We start from the raw sequence: 20,438 nt of genomic DNA on the forward strand, positions 1-20,438 counted from the left end.
GTTTAATACTTTCTGTAATATTTAAGAGTTGCTTAAAGGTATACAGAATGTACAGTTACTTAAAGCTAACTTTTTTCCTCTCTAATCAAAGGGGGTTCTGAGTTCTTCCTTTATGGCTAGAACAGTAATAAATGATGCTCCTGTATCTGTAACATAAGTACTGCTGTCTGTCAGTAATGAACTTCGCAACTTTGTTTTCCAAAGTACATTTTATTTTGATCAGTCCAGTATATTGCACTAATTCTTTTAGTTATTTTCATTATATGAAATCTACAAAGTGTGTCAGAAGAGATGAATTAGTCTATTTAAATGTTGAACTGATAGAAACTTACTTGTGCAGATTTTAAATTTGCGGTAATCTGGGTTTAGCAAGAAAAATGACAGTTCACCAGTGTTTAGTTTTATATTGAGGTGCTCAGGTTTGAATAAAGTGGTTTAAAAAAATTTTGATTACTGGTTCTTATTCAGAGTTTCAGGAGGTTTTACTGCATTTGTACAGTTCCAGACAAGATGTCTGATTCACTGTATGGGTCAGCATTTAAGATGCTTACAATAAATTCATGGCACAGCTAAATATAAGCTTGTCCTATATATATTGTGGCACTCCAGTTATCCTGTGATAAATCTTTAAATGTTGAGGTAATTGGGTATCTTATCACATCCATTTAGAAGTATGATCAAAATAGTAATATTGTCTCTTGAACCTGCAGCTAATGCAGTCTTTGCCAGTTGTTCACAAGGTGACTTGTTGCATTGCAGTGTCTCTGAGCTGACTCTGTCTCCTCTGCAGCTTGTGATTTGCAATTGATTGGCTACATTTTTGTGTCTTTTTCAAACTGTGGTGGTGGTTTGGAACCCAGTGGTGATACAGTCTTTAGCAGTTCTTGACCAACGTCACCTGCAGTTTGTCACAAAATGAATTTGAGTCCATTTTTTTTCTGCCAGCTGTGTATTTGAGTCAGAATTAGATGGCATGGTTTTGTCTATTTTGAGGGCATTTTCATTGCTTTAGACCTTGATGCCAGCACATTCTCTTGCAGCTGTTTATAGCTGTGACTTGGACCTGTTGCACAGAAAGTGTTGGTTTCTTCCTGCTCTGAAATCTCACTGTGGATGAAAACTTGGATAAAATTTTCTGTCGTCAAACTGAGTTCTTCAGAGTCACCTTGTGTGTTAGAATTGGAGCAGTGTATCTCTATTCTTTGAATTTACTTCATTGTTACTAAAAAGAGACAGTTCTGGATTAGGTTGATTTTTGTGATCATTGGTTTCCTTATTAAGAATTCAATTTTTGCTATGCCTGTAATTCTTCCTGGAACATTTTCACTGATTTTGTTTCAGGTTGCCTTTTTTAGTCACTCTGAAAAATATTTTGGTTGGAATAAAATAGCTGTATTCTATCTTGCAGATGATTAATAGTGTTTGAGTCAGTTAAGTTGCCTCCAGTGAGGGATTCTAGATACTGACACACGGTGTCCTCTTTTGTTGAACAGCATTCATGCGTTCTCAAGTAATGAGTGGATGTTAAGAGTTGGTGCAAGTACTTTAGGTAATCCAGAACCCCTCAAAGCCCATTAGAAGTCAAAATAAGAAACTGGCAAGTAACATTGATAGGGACAGATGCAGTATGAAGTACAGATATAACACACGTTCTTTGTACTGGAGCTCTGTCATGTCCAAGAGCCCTTGTAGTTCTCTACAAATCTGGTTTATTAGTGCTGATGTTTCCACCATTCTGAAGTGTTTTCTCTCACATTAGAAGTGCTGTGCTCTTGAGAGACCTGGCTCCATTTTTATGTAAGACTGCACATACATCATCTGAAGTTTAAATAGTATTTATAGCATGCTGGGTGTTTTAAAGATACTGCTGTTACAGTATCAGCCTTTTGTTAAGGACTGGGAAGAAACCTGAGATCATAGTTAATAATCTGCTTCACATGCAACAATATGACCATCATCGAATCTGTTTCTGGTTTTACAGCAGAGTTGTCTGTGGATTTTCCCCTTCCATTCTTAGAAGACTGTTCTGGAATCTTCATCTCTTGACTGCGAATAAACTCTTACGAGGAGACTTAGGTGACATTTCATTCAGCTTAAAGTGCAGTCTAATATGAAAAATATGCACTCTAGTTTAAAAGCCAGTCAATGTGCAACTTCTCTATTTTTCTCAAATACTTTTTCTTCTATGAGAACATGTGCTTTCAAGTGTCTGAGCTCAACAAGAAGTTTCAGCTCAGACTGTTTCTGGCAGCCTACAAATTCTAGTACTTGAAAATACTTTGTACATGATGTAGGATTTACTGTTTACTTACAGGATGCCTTAAATCTCTTGGTTGAGGCACCCAACGGAGCAAGAATTCTTAGTCATTGTGGGAAGTTGAGGACTAATTTCTTGGCTTTAGTAGGAAGAGGTATTTTCCCTGTCCCTCAACATTTCTGAAATCTGAGAATTAAAAGTGTTAGTAATTGCAGCACTGCAGGAGGCTGGTCATGTCAGATTTGAATGCAGAGCATAAAGGAAGGAGCTCTGAACCCAAGTGCTGTGTTGTTTGAGATCCTCTGTGGCTGCCCTGGGAGACCATTTCTTGTATTAGAGGAGTTGTTCAGTTCCCTCCAATGTGTTGGCATTAGGGGAAAAGCAATGCCAGGCAGAAGGAACTTCCTTGCGATGTGGTGACTTTCTAGGCATGAAGCTGGCTGTAGTATGTTCATTTATATTGTATTTTTAATATCATCTGGCTAGACTGGGGCCCAGACCTCTGGAAAGGGTGTATGAGTAGGCATTGCTTGCACAGTAGTTGGGTTTCTTGGGCAGCATTGGCATCATCAAGTGTAGGAGACAGCTGTGTGTAGTCTGTGAAGGCAGATTTCTTCTGCCCTAAATCAGAAAGTGATTCAAAATACCAAACTGAAGGATGCACCTTTTTAATTAATTATAAATTCTAGATGCCTTAAGTTTTGCTCTGTATGTTTCCTTGTGCTTGTTTCCCCCTCCTTCCTCTGATTTCCATGGAGAGCTAGAAGAATGTGTAAAATATCCTTTAAACCCTTGGAGCCAGACCACCAACTGTAAGCCTGACCAAAGCCATAATATAACCCATGTGGAACAATCTGACTGCAAGAAAGAGTAAAATCCATTTCCCTTTTGGATGCAAGTCTCTCTTGTCTGCAAACCAGAGACAGGGCAAAAGAATCAACAAAACTTAGCTGACCTGTCAATGTGGGACTAAATGAAGAAGATAGCCCATGTTACCAGCTCCTGCTCCTTGTATCTGACCATCCTCTTTAGTTGCTTACCTGGAGCTGAAGAAACATGTCTGTACTTCTGTAAGAATGCACTCCTTGGGGAAAAATGAGAGTTCATGTTGTGTGAATGCTTTCCTTTGATGTGGTACATTTGGTGGAAAATTAATTGTATTAGATTAAATAAATGTGTATTTAGCAGTGATTCAGAAATGTGAACTTGAATCATAAAAGATTTAAAGTACCTCTGATGAACTCCAAACCTTAACTTGTTAATAGAGCTTGAATTTATGTTATCCTTAAGTGCAGCCCGCATGAAACCCTCTCTGTAAGGAATGGATGAGGCAGGTAACCAGACCCAGAAGCAATTTTGGTAAAGAATTCACCCAGCCTCAGTTCTTGCCTTAATCAATCTCTTTGAAATAAAATGTATTTCCAATAAGGTGGAAACAAATTCCTCTGAAAACACTGCAGCCTTTTTTGTGAGTTAATGCTGTATTCCAGTAAAGGTGTGACTGCATTTCCTGAAAGAACAGCTGAGCTAGTGCTGAACTACCTGTTTTGATACCTGTACCAGTCAAGGTCACATAGCTGCAGAAAGCTTATTTGAAGTCCAGCTGTAGCAGCAAGTGTTGAAGAATGGAGGTGATGAGATATACCACAGTTACCTAGGGCAGTGTCAGTGCATGATAAAGTTGGTTTACAGTGTTTCTCAGGCTGGCAGATGACTGCAAGTTGTTGTTAAGGAAAAGTATTTTTTCAATATCTGGAATTGTTTTTTTCAAATGTAGAATTTTTTTTTTTTTTTTTTTTGTCTTGACCACAATGAAGTCTCTCAAATGGTTCTCCCTTTTTCTACTGATATTTGACCCTCTTCATTAATTTTGGTCAAATTCCATATGGAGAAATATGAAGAAGTCTTACAAGTTGTGTGAATGCACACATCACAGAAGAAAGAGTGCCTCTGATGTCAGCTGCAGTGTCAGGCCACTCCTTACTAATGCCAGGGAGAGTAAGAGAGAAGTGGTGTGGTGCTGGGCATGTGCTTCAGGCAGAGGCTGGAAGAGAACGTAGCTGCAGACACAAATCCATTTGGAACTCTTCCCTCGCCTGCTTTTTTTATACACTGCTTTTTTTTTTTACCCACTCTGCTTGTGTACTTCTTTGTGGGAAAACAAGTATCTTGCTTGTAATCTCACAGCTGTTTTACCTATAGGAGAGGGCTTTACTGGTAACAAAAATCACCAGGTGGGAAGATAAAATGACTGGAGTTGCCAGTCTGCAAAAGCTTTTGTAGTGTCCCTTGTAGCAGAAGTGGGTGAAGAATCATTAAGAATGTATCATTGTTTCTGATTGTAATAAATTACTGATTCTGCACTAAAGAAAAGCAAGGTTCTACTTCATAAGGAAACAGGTCTGAATAGTTCTTTCATAAGAGTAAAATACAACAGATTCCTATTTCAGAAAGTAATAATTCAGATTATTCCTTCAAATCGTGTTTTCAATTTGCTGGTAGCAAAATGTGGTGACACTTAGTCCAATGAAACAGATTAATTTAACTAATATCTTGACCTTGTTTCATTGACACAAGGACTTGGACACATCAAAAATCAGAAGCCTATCCTAAAGTGATGACACTTTAAACCTCTTGATTAAAAAAAAAAAACAAAAAACATACTATTCTTAAAGAGGTCACTTGTGTATTATGGAATGTTTCCTAACTCTGTCTTTTACATTAGTAAATTGAATTAAATGCTTTAATTCAAATATTGTGCTTAGGCTACTTATCTAATAAGCTGAATACTATGGTCTGATAGCAGTATCAGTTCTGAGGGAATTTATCCTGTACCCTTCACATTGTCAAGCTAAAGGAATTGCTGCTTTTTATCTCCAGATACCAACTGCCAACAAATCTCTAGATTAATTTAGGCTTGCCTTTTTTTTTTTTTTCTTTTTACTTAATTGGATGATGGGAAAAAAAATCCTGGTATGGAATATACTTACCTGTAATAGCAACATGCACGAGCCCAGCAACACCACCTTTGACTGTCCTGGCTAATGGGCTGTGTGTGTTGTTTTCAGGATGTTTTCTTTGGTGCCATCCATCTCTTCTCTAGGAATTCTTTTTCCAGCTGAACCACCACTCCAGTGAACTTTGGAAACCTCATTCCTTCCCAGCTGTAAAAATCTGCATTTTCCAGAAGGACTTAGCATACACTTTCACAATAGACTGGTCTTGTTGGTCTCCTCATTGCTTGGTTCTTCTCTTTTTTCCTGTAATCTGCCTTGATTAGTCTGGCAAAAAATTCTAGAATTTGCTCTTTGTCATTTTTATTTTTGTGGGAGGAATCTATGTGAGAAAGCTGTTCAAGAAATAGAAGTGGAAGCTTTGCTACAATTGTTTCTGTAGCTGTCACACCGTGACAACCATCATGAATCTCCAGAAAGCATGTATCTGACCTACTTTTATGGTTGTCCAGCACAATAAACCTGTCTTCCATGTCTCTCTGCCATGTGGAATTTTTATCTTAGCAAATCAGTAATGCTTTTATTAAAGAATCATTTACTTTCTGAGAAGTACCGGGATTGTTGATATTGGCAAGATCACAAAATGGTGTGGGAGTGGGATTATCCACAAGGAATTCAAGTGAGTATGAGTCTCAGGGAATTTAGCGGTGTAGAATTTCAGGTACTGCAAGGACCTGACTCTAGTCAGCACCAGCTCCTCTGCCTGTCCTCCAGGCAGAGCTTGTGGCTTCCCCCTGCCCCTGTACCTCCAGTTCTTCCACTGCAGCTCCTTGCTCCAGTCTCCCCCATCAGCTCAGTCTCTCTCGCCTCACTGTGCACCCCCAGTGCTGTTCCAGGCCTGGCACCTGATGCTGCAGAGCCAAGGGCCAGAGCTGGAGAGCCTCTGAGCAAGGTGTTTCCTGACAGAGCCCTGCTGGCACAGAGGGACCTGTCTGAATTCACTACCTGCACATTGGCATGGCTCTACCTGGCATAGGCAAACTGATGCTGCTTTCTAAATATTGTAACTTGCTCTGGTTTGGGCAAATTGACAAGAATGAAAAGAAGCACTGCTGATGCCATTTCAGCCAAATTGCCAAGTGGTAGTTTAAAACCTGACCGTCTTGGAGCTTCTCTAGAAAAAAAACCTTTTAGCTTAATACATTCAAAACAACGTATTTTCCAAATCCTATTCTCAGGAACAGCTAAGCCATTTTACCTAGAATTTTTTCCCAAGTGATTTCTGCTTCAGGCTTGGAAAATTTCAGTATGAACTGCTGCTTGCATAACATCCTCTCCCCCTAAACCAGCACGTGACGTACATGCACAGACGCCAAAACACAAAATCCTGACACCATGTGAGCAGCTAAGCTTGCCAGCCTATACTTCATGTATCTACTAAGTACGAAAACACAGTCTTTATATTCAAGTTGATTATGTTTTTTTTTTTTTAGTATCTAGCATTTATGGATGAGAAAAATCAGACAAAAATGCATGTGCTGTTGTATTCTCTGAGATTTCTGTTTCAGTTAATCTTTGTTAATTGCTGATAATTCATCACCAGGGCAAGGGAAGGTAGTTTAGCAGCAGTAGTACCCCACAGCCACATTACAAGAGCAGCCTTTGGGAATTTCATTCTACTTCAACATCATTCCTTTGCTGGGACTCTCTCTTTGCATTCCATACAGCCACACCTGAATAAACTATTTTGCACCTGCTTTTTCCTGCAGGATTTCAGCTAGGAAGTACTTTTAGTACTTTTTTTTTTTTTTGGTCTTACTACTTCTCTCCATCACCGGTGTATTATAAGGATTTCTGCAATTTGTATTTCAATGCGTGCCTCTTTTCTGTCATGGCAGTTAGATAAAATGTTAAAGTCAAAGCCCTAACCTCGTCCAGCTGAAATTAATCCTAATACATCTTAATGAATCAAGTACCTCTGATCAGCTGAGGTAGATCAATTACAACATATCTTCTGCAAAGGCTGATATTAAGCAGAGCCACTTGAAAACCCCTTATGACAGTTTAGATAGCTTATCCTTTCAGAGGTGGCTTGCAGCTGGCTACAACTCTCAATCTGCTGTAGGACCAGTTTGTGGGAAAGTCTGTCTCTCTACAAGAGGTGAACATCAGACTCCTGTGAAGATGCTGCACCACTCCAGCAGGGAAAGGTAAGGAGGTGCATGGGTAAAGCTGCTTGTGCAGATCCCTTTTCCTTTATTCTGCATAATTTGAATTTGAGACAGATATGTCACAAGCCTTTTCAGTGCTTTCATTACAATGATGCATTCAAGCCTGAGAAGAATTAGGACTAATGTATACAAAACACCTGGTAAGCTATTTTTTGTCAGTCTTTTAAATAGTAACCCATTTTATGTGTCGTGTATATAAAAGCCCCTTGGATTAGAGACAGGAAATTGATAACTTTCAGCAAAATGTTAGTTTGATCTCAGCAAACTGAATTCTTAACACTCACATACGTTTTACATGGGTTTGTATCACCATAAGTGGCTGTAAGTGCTAAGAAATCACATTTTCAAAGCACCAAAACAGTCCCAGTTAATTACAATGTGTAAATAACCAGGAGAATATACATAATAATTCATGTAGCAGGATAGGCTGTAACTCTTTAGTTGCAATAACTTTGCTCATAATTATTAAAAGGGCAGCCCTGATGTTCATTTTTATGCTATGCATAAATTGCTTATGTTAATAGCAAAAAACCTTGTAAAAATATAAAAAAAGAAACATTTGCTTTGCTGATCTCTAATGAAGTAAAAAGATTCGTCTGGATGTCCTTCTCTCCTTGTATTTCTCCTGTTTCATCAGGAACAAATTTGTTCCTGTTTCATCAGGAACAAATACGGACTGGGAGGTTTTTTTGCTGTCACGTTAAAGGATAACAGTGAGATACTGACAGCACAATACAGCAAGCTAAGGCACTGCCAGCCTCACAGTGAAAGATAAAATTCAGCTTTCTAGCTCACTGCAGTTTCCCTGTGCCTATTTAGGGAGCCAAAACCCAACACAGTTTAATGTTCTGAGATGAAAATAGAAGCAGATAAAAAGAAATTAGATGTAGAAGAATGGGGAGTGAACCACAGCTTGAGATTATGCATGTTTTCAAGGGCAAAAAAATTGTATTTACTGTGTGTCATAACAAGGAGCCTCCTGGTCAGTGCTTAGTCTGCCATACACTGGCCTGTCTAAAAGGGACAGAATGATGCAGAGCATGAGGCTCATATGGGAGATGATACCATTGTCTCAGTAAATCTCATATTTCTGGAAAACCTTTCTAGCTATGACACTCAGAGCTGCTTGCTGTTAATAAGGTAAGGCAAGATTATTTTCTGTTTCTGCAGTTTGGCACTACAACCATCATTTTTTTAATTACCAAAGATGGAAGATGTTCCTGAGCTTGGAGGATGGAGGATCTGAGCTGTATCTGAGCAGACAAGTCCCATATGCAGTTATCTCTCTTTGACACATGTTGTTCCTATCTCCACCCAGAGAGAACTTCTTCCTCACTTCCCTTTGACACAGTCAGAACTTAGCTTGCACAATCTCCAGGCCTGAACTCCTTCCTCTCTTAGGTTTGGGGGTTTTATTATTTGCTATATACTTGTGGTCTTAGAAGATGGTGACTGTTACTGATGCTGAAACCAGTGCTGGAAAGATGCCTGCCTGTGGGTGATGGGACAAGGCAGGGAAGGACTGTGGGATGTAAAATGGAGGTCATGGTCTCCCTGAGTTTCTCAAAATATTATCAGCTAGTACGTATAAACAAATTCTTGCTGAATGAGCACCAGCTTCCTTGCCTGTCTTTTCCTGCTTCCCTAATGTACCTATTTACTTATTGCTCATGTCTCAGGTTGTGCTTCCCTCTCAGTCCTCTCCTTCCCATGAGCCTGTGACACTAGGGCATGGCTTCATTGCATGTCACCTTCAGCACAGTTCCTGCAGCAGCTGGAAAACTGTGAATGCATCACACCCACATGCAGCAACCACGGCAGAGACTCTCGGCATGGCCAGGACTGTCCCTGAGCTGCAGGGTTCCTGATGCCACCAGCATGAGTCAAGGAGCCACCCAGGGTGGGCAGCGAGGCATTGGCTCTGGTCTGGTGCAGTGTGGCTGTGCTGTGCAGCTCATGCCCTGCTCACAGCTGCAGCCAGCCTCTGCTGGGGGTGCTGCCTTAACATGTCCCAGGTCCACGTGGTCACCTTTGGCCAAAGCAGCAAAGACCAAATATCTTCTGTGAAAACCCGTACAAAGCCTTCCTTAAACTCATATAAGGCCTCTGAAAAAGTCTTCACCTGAAAAAACAAACTAATTTGCTAACCCAGGAGCCATGTCCTATACCTTCCATTATTTTTTTATCAGAGCTGATCCTCTCATTCTCTAAAACCATCTGCAGAGGGAATGGTGCAGAAGGAGCAAGACATCTTCTCCCAAGTGAGTCAACTTGGGTGTGCATGTATAGCCTACTTACTGCATCCCCAGAAGCAGTGATGCAGCTTCAAGAAAGTCTAGTTATGATAGGTGTGGGAAGAGATAAAGACAAACTTGTGAGTCAGAGGAGAATGCCAGGGGCAGAGCCTGCATTCGGGACTTGGAATCCTGTACTCCCACCTGTAAACCTGATAATAGGTAAGAAAGAAGGAAGCGATTGATAATTAAAATAATTATGGAATAAATTAAGATAATTAGTCTCCTTATTTATCTCCTAAAGTGTTGTCCAAAACTGGAATCCCGGGATTCCAGGCCCTCTGGTTTTGTGCCACCCTATAAAATAAGAGTCCCCATCATTAGGTCTTCTTGGGCAAGAGTTATAATTTGTGACACTGTCCGCTTGTGCAGAGCTGCAGCTCCTCAGCTGGGAGGAAGCATCAAAATGAGAAATGGGAGTAGTGAAACAACGACAAACCAGCTCTTTCTACACTCCAGATATTTTGCAGCTCTTCCTCATAGATGGGTCAGTCTCAGTGAGGCAGAAGTAGCAGTTTGCTATTCCCCAAGGGCCTGTGTGGGGCAGAGAGGCTGTGAAACAATGAGTGAGGATGGTGAGCCTGCCAGCCTTGGCACAGGAGGTGAGGGATGTGAGGGTTTGGGGACCCACAAAGAAAGCTGTGGCAGAAGGTAGAAGATGGGTGGTGATAACATAACTGTGCCTTCTGCAGTCCCAGTGACATCCTGCCTCCCTCACCCCACAGATCCCATCTGGGGTTGGTGCTGCACTCCTGGGGTTCCTCTGCATTTGTCAGCTGTACACACCACTGTTACAGTCGGCCCAAATGGAAGGTTTTAGCCTGTCTAGTTTCTGCTTCTTGGCTGAGGGGTTAGCAGTGGTGCCTGTGGTTGTGTCTCTAGTTCCAGGAAAATCCAGGATTTCCAGGTGGTCCCCCACACAGATATGTGGAAGGCTCATGACTGAGTTTGCACAAGTAGATGTGCTTAGGCCACTGAAACTTCATCTTACAGAAATAATATCCATGTCAGTGTTGTATCAAGGGTGCTGGCTGGCACCTGGGGAAAGGAGAAAGGAGGCCCTTTCTCTCCCATCCCTGCCAGCACTGCCTGGGCCAGTATCCCAGGGGTATTTCAGGCTTCCAGCACCAAATGACCTGCCCTACATGGCACAAGCAGTCAAAATGCACCCAGTGGAGTCCCAGAGGTTTGCAGGGATCTCTGCCACGAATTAAGGAATAGAAAGAACAGAAAAATACATTAAAGAAAGGAATAAACTAAAGAATTGTGAGGAGTCAAAGAGAAGGTAAGGGAAAAATAGGTGTTACATCCCATGTTTGTGAGAAGAGATCCAGAGCTATGACTGCCACAAAATAATACACTGTAAGCCTGTGCAGTGACTGCTGATGGCTAAATAACTTCAACAAACAACTGGACCTCACACACACAGCTCAAATGGTGCAAAGGCAGGAGTGACTCCAGCCTTTGGTTTTCTCACTTGGTTTGGATTAAATCAAAACTCTGCAGTCAAGAAGAGCATCCTCTGGGTAAGAAGCATATAAAAACTGCTAAATGGTCTATCACCAACGAGAAATTTGTGCGACTGGAGCAGCCATGGGTGTTGCAAATGACATTTTATCCATTTATTTTTCTGCATTTTTTCCTTTAGAAACTGGGTAATTGGGGTGTGAGGTTTCCTATCAAAGCAAAAACCTGATGGGAAGGTCTGTGCTGTTGGAGTCACATGTGAGCACCATGGGAAGCTGACGAGATGCTGGAGGCGGCCTAATGAGAAAAACTTTACTATTGTTAATACTTCCAGTGATTCATAAATTATTGATAGCACTCCTGAATGCCTGCTGGCCAGAAGGGAGGCCACTTCACCCACAAGGAATGCACTAATGAAAGGACACAATAGGATTTCATACTCAGTTCCCTGGAAGAGCAAGAGCTATGCTTTTCCTATTGGAATTGAAAGTAAAAACAGGTGGGAGCACTGGAAGAAAATCTCACTTGAACAAAAGGAGGGAGACAAGGCTGGGTTGGGCATGCTGGGTCAGACTGGGCTGTGAGACAGGGATGAGGGTTAGGGGTAGACTCCCAGAGCTCAGCTGTGGGCTGGGTGGTCCCTGTCAGAGCAGTAGCACTCAGCATTAGGCTGCTATTAACTGAGTCATTCTTTAATTTATGGGAGCAAGATAGGCCCCAAAAGCCCTAAATGACAACTTGGTAATAACCAGGAGTCCGGCACGCCCTGAACTGTATTTTGATTTCCTCTTTTGTGACTCAAGAATGCAGCTGCCTCCTTTGCCTCCTTGGAATAATAGTAACACAAAGGTTCTTGCATTTAAGCCTGTCAGGTGTTCACGGTGAATTCAGGCAGGAGCAACAAATGTGAAATGCATGTCTGACCTGCTGGGAGCATGGGCTCTGGGCAGGGATCTGCTCGGGGCTATCAGCAGCCTGAGAGAGACCTGAGACCCACATGAGCTGGCACCTGTGTCTCACCTGGCTCCTGGCTTCCCTAATTTGATGCAGACCAGTAGCATTCCTGAAGTCACCTGGCCACTCACCTGAGCTTGTGAGCTGAGCAGCACAGGCAGGATCATCTGCTCCCACCTGGGCTTCCTAACTCGGGTTTCAGAGTCAGCTCCACTTGTGCAAACCCACTGACACGCCCCAAAGGACAGAAACTGAAAAATGTGGTGAGGGTTTTTCAGACAATACTGTGAGTTTGAATCTAATTTAATATATTCATGTTTAATGATGAAAACCAAGCAACAGAGGGGTTACATGGTGCTCAGATTTATGCATGCATTATAATTGGAAAATTAATATGTGCTGCACTTCTGAATTCAGCCAACAGAAGAAACCAGCTTGGATATATACAACAATGACATGAGTCCACTCCTATCTCAAAGCATAAGGCGTTTGTTTTTTGTCTTTTTGCTCCTTAGTCTTGTTAAAATTTTAAATGTAATATTTTTCTTTTCACTACAGGAGTTTCAGACAAAGTAAAGCTTTTTTTCATTTTGTTTTTAACAACATATTTGCATAAAGTTAGAATGTGAGCAATGATCAGGCTTAATGTTAAAAAAAAGAAGAGGAAAACTTACTTATTCACAATTAGAGTGGTTTCTTCCTAAGCAGCTTCTAGCAGGCAGCAGTTCTGCAAGTGTGGTGAAATTAGTGTTTATAAATGTTACTATAGTAACTGTATCTGTAGCCACAAGCTGGTAGACTTGCATTTCTGGTTATCTGGCGAGCATCAAGGTATAATGGAAAAAAAGAGACGTGGCATTGTAAGCCAGCCATGCTCTTGAGGATTCGAGAAGGAACTGCAGTAAAATTATTTGCTTCCTGACAACTTTCATCTTTGATTTTACTTTAATGGAAGTAACAAGTTTTCAGGCTTTTAAGGTTCCTAAAGAATAAGGTTGTTCACCTAGGCTGTGATCCTGTGAGCATTCACCTGTGCGGCTTCAGACATAAATGCCCACCGAGTGGCCTCGATGCACATCGGTGGAGTTATTCATCTGTGTGAAAGCACTAAACGTATTTTCAGTACCAAAACTGTAATTCATTACATGCAAGTGTGCAAACTTAATGCTGGGTTAAATATCATTATCTACCTGGTTAAAGGAGAACCTGGTATTTGGGGGAAAAAAAACCAAAAAAGGAAAAACATACAGGGGCATGTAAAGGTACATCTACTCCCGGGAAAACTAGGAGTCGATGTTCAGGCGGGGATATTAAGTGGTCCATTGCAGCCAGCGTGTTGTTCCAGATGTGCTCTTTGCTCGTAACATTTGCTCTGCCGAGGAGGAGTCGTGGGAAAGCTGAAAGCGAAACTAAGCAAGAACAGTTTCATTTTCAAGTCCGAAAGAAGAAACCTAACCGGCATAAAGAAAATGCAAGCAAAGAGCTTCTTAGGGGCCGCTAATACACACCGGCTATTTGTTATTTTAAAACGTGATTCGGACACTTACAACAAAAATTTAAAAATAAAAGACGAAAATAATTCTCTCCTAAATTACAGAGAAACTGGATTTTCGTATCACGTTTAATTTCCTATTAATCTTGAGGCTGCTGCCGCCAAGGGCAGCGGCTCCTCCACCTTAACCAGTCCGTCTTAAACCGGCGGGGATGGCAGCAGCCATCTTACGGGTCGCTGTCACCGCTGCGGGAAGCCCGAAGCCCGCCCGGCTGCTCCCGCACGGCCCGGGTACCCCGGCTCGGATGGCAGCGCTGACCCCATCCCCATCAACACCCTGCCCATTTTAAAACCTCACCTCAAAATAAAAATATAAATAAGCAAATAGAGAAAACCAACAGATCTCCCTGCTTCATTAAATGCTTCATTTTATTCCATTCTGGTTTCCTGTAATTTCGTGAATATGCCAACTCGCTGTGTAACACCACGCTTGAAAATATCCCCAGGAGCTGCGAAGGGAAGAAGGACGCCGCAGGGTTTTGTCATCCACCTTTCCCCCCAAATATTACTTCGCACAAACCGAGAGTTATTTTTGCTTTCCCCATGCAAGCTGCCAAGGCCCTGTGCCTGCAAAGCCCTCTCTGTGCGCTGGGACTACCCTCCAAACTCACACTGCTTTTTTGATAGTTTAGCTTCACACATCAAAGAACCGTAAATCCCACGCAAACGCCCAGCCTCAATGCCAACCCTTCAAGCCGTGGTGCCGTAGTACGGAATTGCCATTTGTGGTTTCTCACGGCTCAACCACGGTTTTACATACGTGCAGCGGGGCAGAACCGCCTCGCAGCCGCTGCACTTGCTGCTGTGCACGGAGCGCGCTCGCTCTCTGGAGCAGGGCCATTTCCTTAATTTAACTTTCAATTAAAGGGTAATCCCTTTAAGGTATAAACTGACCCGCTCTCAACGCTTGTTTCTGGACACAACAAAAAACCAAGCCCCAGAACCGTGACACGAGAAACTGAGCAGAGAGTTTTTGAATTAGCCAGTATTTGAAATTGACCCATACTTTTACATTCAATTAGAAATGATCTGGGGAAGAAGACGGAACCCTTCAAGGGTGGCCGCAGAGGACACAGTGTGGGAAGGCAATGGTTAAGCCAAACAAAGTAGCGGCGCTCCGAGGGGCCACGGCGGCTGTGGCAGCACCGCGGGCTCGCCGGGCTTCGGGACCGTGCGACACCGCCAGCGATGCCGCCTCTTTTCAGGGCAACTTTCCGCGCAGCCTCCCGGAGGGCCGGGATGGCTCCGTAGCGGCTCCGCACGCCGCGGGTGCCGCCGCCCTTCCCGCGGGGGCGCCGCCCGCCCGCGCAGCCCCCGCGCAGCGAGCAGGGAGGGCGGGCGGGAGGCGGGCGCGCCCTTGCGGTGCGCAGCGGCGGGAGGCGGGTGCCGGCCCCCACCCCCGCCGGCGGGGCAGGAGCCGCCCGCGGAGCGGCGGGTCCCTCCTCCCGCCCCCCCGGGAGCAGCCGCCGCCGGCGGAGCGGCGAAGGGGAGGGTCCAGGGCCGGGCGCTCCGCGCCGCGCCGGCGGGCCGGACGGACGGGCGGCTGCCGCCGCGCCGCGGGCATGGCGGAGCCTGGCGGCGGCGGGGCCGGGGCGGCGGGCGGCGGCGGGCCGCAGCAGGGCTCCCCGGCTGCCGCGGGGGTGGCCGCCGGGGGGCCGGTCCGCAGCGCCGCCGAGAACCCCGGCGGGGCTGGCTCGGCGCGCACCGCGGGGAAGAAGGCGCAGCTGCGCGCCGCGCCGCGGGCCAAGAAGCTGGAGAAGCTGGGCGTCTACTCCGCCTGCAAGGTACCCGGCCGGGCGGCCGCGGGAGCCCCCCCGCCCACGGAGGGTGGGGATTGACGGGAGGGGAGGGGAGGGGAGGGAGGAGGTGGTGGGGAAGGGCCGTGCCCTGCCGGGGGCGGGGGCGGCCCGGCTGCCGCCCGGCGCTGCCCGAGGAAGTGGTGGCTACGGTGGTGCCGGTGGATCCTGCTCTTCTCGGAGCTTTTCGGCCGGTGGCCACAAGAATTAAACCCGTGCGCACCGAATACGGGACCGCGCGGGTAGCGCCGCCTTCCTCCCTCCCGCTCGCCGATCCCGCTGCCCGTCCCGCTCGCCCGTCCCTCTGCCCGCCGCTCCCGCCGCTCCGGCCGTCCCTCCGCGGGAGGCGGCGGCGGGCGGGGCGGCTCCCGGTGCCGGCGGTGAGCGCTGGGTGAGCGACGCTGCTGCAGCGCTCTCCGCGTAAACATCCCGGGCGGGGAGCGCCGCTTCTCTGCTCCGCCCGCAGGTCCCGGCCCCGGGCAGAGGCTGCTCCCGCCCGCCCTGGCCGCGGTCTCGCAGCGCGGAGCTGTTGTCACCGCTGAGGCCGCTGCTCCGGGCGGGAGCTGACACTGTCGCTGGCAGAGGGGCGAAGGGGCGCGGCCTCCGCGCTTGGGAAAGTTGTGTCCCCGGCGGTCACGTAGCGCCGGGCCGGTGTGTGGTGCCCGAGCGCACGGCGGGGTCCCCTGTCCGCCTGTGCCCTGCCCCAGCGGAGCTCTCTGCTCCGTGTCTGCCGGCGCTCCCGTTCAGGAGTGCTGCTCCTGGTTTCCCATCACAAGCACTTTCTGTCCACCTGCGATTTTCTTCTTGGTGGGAGAAGCAGGACTGGCCTGTTTATTATAGAGGGAGGGAGCTGGGTCAGAGCTGTCGCTCCCGCCTCTAGAGCTCAGGCCGCGGGCATTGTCGCCTGTGCTCAGAGCACGGGCCGCTGGCTGCGCTGCCGCTGTCAAGGCAATTTGTGGATGCACAGCGGGGCTGACATATTTAGATTGGCAGTGCTGATGTCAGATCCCCTAGTAACGCTTTCAGCTTTGAGAGTGGCTGTTTGTGAAAAAAGTGCATCTTATTTTCTCTGTTCTCCTACTTCGGCAGATGTTAAGTGAAAGGCCAAGCTGACAAACGAGACGAGGCATCATTGCACCACGGCTCTGTAGTCCTGGCTGGCCGTGCGAGGAGGTTTAGCTGTAGGCAGAGGGCATGGCGCAATGCTGCCATGGGAGGGCAAATTACGGCAGCCACACATTGCAATGCCTTAGCTGTTCCCACATGTGCAGGCACCCACACTTCAGCTTTGCAGCATGCACGGGACAGTGTGAGATTACACCGGTGCCAATAAGGTTAAAGAGCAGCTGCTGTACTTGAACTTTGCAGCACTAACTGTGGGCAGAATGATATGGCTTGAAGCTTTCCCAGTGATAATTCCCCTTTGCACCCCCATATTTTAATGTTACCAACACTTGCTAATAAATGAAGCTGGTTGTGAAGTGGGTAAATTTTTCGTGGGCTGTTAAAGAAGTGTGTGTGTGTATTTAAATTGTTTTTTTCTTCCTTGGTTGGTGCTTTTTTTTTTTTAGTTTTCCTCTGATGCACCTCCAGAAGATGTTTTTGAGGGTGAAAGCCTTCTCCTGTAGTGCTCTGTCCCGCAGAGGTTGCTGTGCTATAGAGAAGCCTTGTCTCCTCTGAAACTCTTTGCTTTTTTGGGGGCTCACCAGCCTCTCTCTTGCAGGTGCTTTGTGGTAAGCACCATTTGGAGGGGAGGAGGGCACACTCTGGCCTGCTGTCAGCTCCTCTTTCCCTCTTGCAGGACTCTGGTGATGGGGTACAGAGCAGGAACAGCTCCTCTTGTCAGTGCTCTGCTGGGTGTCCTTCGTCTGTGACAAATCTTGGATGTGTGTCTTGGTACTGATAAATGGAGCAGGACCCATGGTCAGGGGGTCTCCCTCCTGCCAGGATGTAGGCACAGTTCCAGCACTAAACACTGCACTGTATTCAGGTTAAAATTGCTGTTTGACTTCTCTACAGTGGCATCTACATACTCATAGCAAAAACAAGTAAGCAGACTGGAAGCTCCTTGCAAGCTTCTATGAGATAAGGTGGGAAGGATGGTGCAGGGTGGAAGAATGTTTTATTTTTTCTCCTGAGCACCTGGCAGGTGCTTCAGAAGGACACTTTTTGGCTTCTAACATCGCTGGAAACTGTAGCCTGGAGAAGCTGGTTTGCCAACTGTAGCAGTGCAGTGTGTAACTTTAAACTTTTTCTTACTTTGGGTTGCAACTTCTCTTTCATTGATTTTGCATTTGTGTGTGTGAGTGCAAAAGAGTGAGAGGAGGCAAACACACCATCTCCAAAGGGGACATCTGTTCTCATTCAACTAGTGACTGTACATGGATCTTATGTAAATCTATATGGAGCTGTGCAAGTTGGAGTGCTAAAATATGTAACAGCATCCTTAACGCCAGTCACCTTCTCCCCCAGGAGTTTCATTGCAAAATTCAGCACGCAGAATTCATTAGGAGCTCAGCCTCAGGCATGTTTGGAGTAACAGCCAGGGAGCACCTGTCTGCTGGGGATAAAGTCAGAACACAAGCAGGTGGAGAGGTCAGTGGCTGTGCAGAGGGTGTCTCACTGGTGACAGCAGAAATGCTGAGCAGAGAGTCAAGGGCACTGCTCTAGGGCAGGGTGCTTGGTCCTCAGGAAGGATCTCCTGGTCCCTCTCTACAACCCATCCCTTTTCATCATGGGAAACATGGATAAAGACTGCTGGTAAATACATATTTGGTGTGCCCGTATCCTGAGCAGAATGAGCCTGAAGTTTAGGGAGCTGAGACTAGACAAATGTGGAGTTTGGGTTTTTTCCTGATAAAAGAACTGGACCAGGAGAGTTGTAGCTGTTGAGCTGCTCCACTTGACTTGTTCCTCTGTGAGAAAAGTCTGGGTGGAAGGCACAGAACAGGCTCTTCTTAGTAAAAACCTTCTTAAAAGCCCAAGTCTGAAGGAGGAGGGTGGCATTCTGAACAAGATATATGAGAGGAGTTGGCACAGTTTTCATGACTTTTGGAGGTACACAGTAGTGCTGTGTGCTGTGGGGGGTTTTGTATTTGGTACTTGCTGTGTCTGTATGTGTATGAATGGCTGCATACATCGTTTTGGTTTTGTCCACTGTGAAATTGAGCATTAGGCATGTGAGCTTGCAGCATTTTATATAAAAGCAGCACTGTGTGACTTACACATATAAATATATTTAATGAAGATGTAGGAGGAAGCCTCCTCTGCAATTTTTTCCCCCTATTGGTTTACAATATGTGAAAATACAACTCTCTCTCCTGTCTCACTGGGAGCTTTTTTTGTAAATAAGGTGAAATATGAACTATTTTAGTACACTAAGTTTTCTGTAAACTCATTTAGTTTTCATTATACATGTCTTACAGTAATGCCTGGGTGTTTACAGATATAATTAGAACCCAGTAGTCTAAAGCACGTGCACAAAGAATAATGCCTCCTTGAAGAAAACCTTTTTGCTTTAGATAAGCACAGTAGAGGGAGTGAGAAGGGTTGTGGTGAGATGGCTTGGCCAAGGCCCTGCAGCAGGTGAGCAATGGGCAGATGTGGAAGTAAAATCCCAGCCCCAGGCTCCAGACCAGCTGCTTATCCTTTCTGGAAGCACTTCTTCCCACTTCTCATTCTAGAGCGGCCTCTAGTTTTCCCACACATAAAAAAAAAAAAAAAAAAAAGAGTTCATAAGGTAAACTTGTACCACCTTTTCCATAAGAAAATATTTTATTTCCTGATTTTTATAAGGCAGATTAAGAGGAGGCCAATTTGGCCATGTTACCGCTGGGCTCTTTATACGGAGAGTACAGCTCCTTGAAGCTCAACTTGAAATGTGTTATTTTCTGCAGAAGTGTTTAGGAGACAAAGAAGTCATCTAAAGCTTTCTTATCTTATCCACTTTCATTGTGGAGTGAATCTGTTTTATAATGTCTTACAGGGCCAATTAAAGCATCTTCCTTTAAATAGGAAATCTACCATTAACTTTACAAGGTAGGAAGTGGTTGCTTATTATTGATAAAAGATTTATATGGTAACCTACTTCTCTTCTGTAAGTGAAACTGGAAAGTACAGGGAATAAAATAATTGGATCAATCAATAAATTAAGAACATGCCCTTTAAGCTGCCCATTAAACTGCTTATTTTGTATTGTTAAAGTTAAATGGGTCAGCTAATTTCCTGATACGTATGAGTGGCTCTTTGAGTAGTGTCCAGCTGTCTGGTTCTGGGGTACTGGACATATGAGTAGGAAAAATACATGTTTTAAATTCATCAGTGTATTTATTATAGTTTATGTGATACTTTTTGATAAAGTTATCATTTTGAGCTTGCTGCCAGCAGGAAAAAGCTTATAAGGTATTTTGGTCTGCTTTTGTGTTGAGAGGAAGAAGATGTTTTCTAGAGTAATTATGCTTGCTGGAAATAGAGAAGATCTGTAATGTTTGTGCATAATCTGTTGAGCCTGTTTTGCATCTCAATTACCAAACAGGGTAACCTGTATGATTTTTAGCTGGAAAGAAAAATCCTGCACAACAGCTATTTGAAACTCAGATTTAGAACTGTTGGGGTCTTTTGCCTTATTATTAAGTTAGCTTGAAGTTTGCACCTTCACTATCCAAAAGGGGGAGGGATATTTTAGTCAATAGGTTATTGTAACTTTCTTATTTGTTCTTATTTGCAGAGCTGAAACTCACCTAAAAGGGGCTGAGATATGTACAATATTGTAACTTTCAGGTGCTTCCTTTTTTAATACAGTACTGACAATTTGTGTTAAAATGTGCTGTATTTTTTATGGTCTATTCCTATCAGTGCATTCTTATTCAGTATTCTAAGGGAAATGATCACTTTAGTTTTCCTAGAGATATAGTTTTCACTGCCCAGAGTTACT

The 20,438-nt window shown here is 44.7% G+C and overlaps 2 protein-coding genes across 2 annotated transcripts in view; one reads left to right on the plus strand and one right to left on the minus strand.

Moving 5' to 3' along the window:
- Positions 1–308: 308 nt before the first annotated feature.
- On the minus strand, positions 309–14,550 carry PP2D1 (protein phosphatase 2C like domain containing 1). The gene is given in 12 exon segments (XM_054274058.1): positions 309–737; positions 740–898; positions 1,176–1,319; positions 1,354–1,742; positions 1,744–1,781; positions 5,222–5,337; positions 5,340–5,434; positions 5,436–5,477; positions 5,479–5,813; positions 13,406–13,566; positions 13,881–13,986; positions 14,470–14,550. Coding segments are annotated over 12 exon segments (1,776 nt in total). The 3' UTR covers positions 309–627.
- A 721-nt stretch (positions 14,551–15,271) lies between these two features.
- KAT2B (lysine acetyltransferase 2B) overlaps positions 15,272–20,438 on the plus strand; it is a 40,458-nt gene continuing 35,291 nt past the window's right edge. Inside the window, exon 1 of the mRNA XM_054273903.1 lies at positions 15,272–15,493. Coding sequence (XP_054129878.1) covers positions 15,272–15,493 — 222 coding nt within the window. The remainder of the gene's footprint in view (positions 15,494–20,438) is intronic.

This window comes from Melozone crissalis, unplaced genomic scaffold (assembly GCF_028551555.1).
Source record: "Melozone crissalis strain CALT ecotype California unplaced genomic scaffold, PUWL_Pcris_2 ptg000016l_1, whole genome shotgun sequence".
Taxonomy (NCBI): Eukaryota; Metazoa; Chordata; class Aves; order Passeriformes; family Passerellidae; genus Melozone; species Melozone crissalis.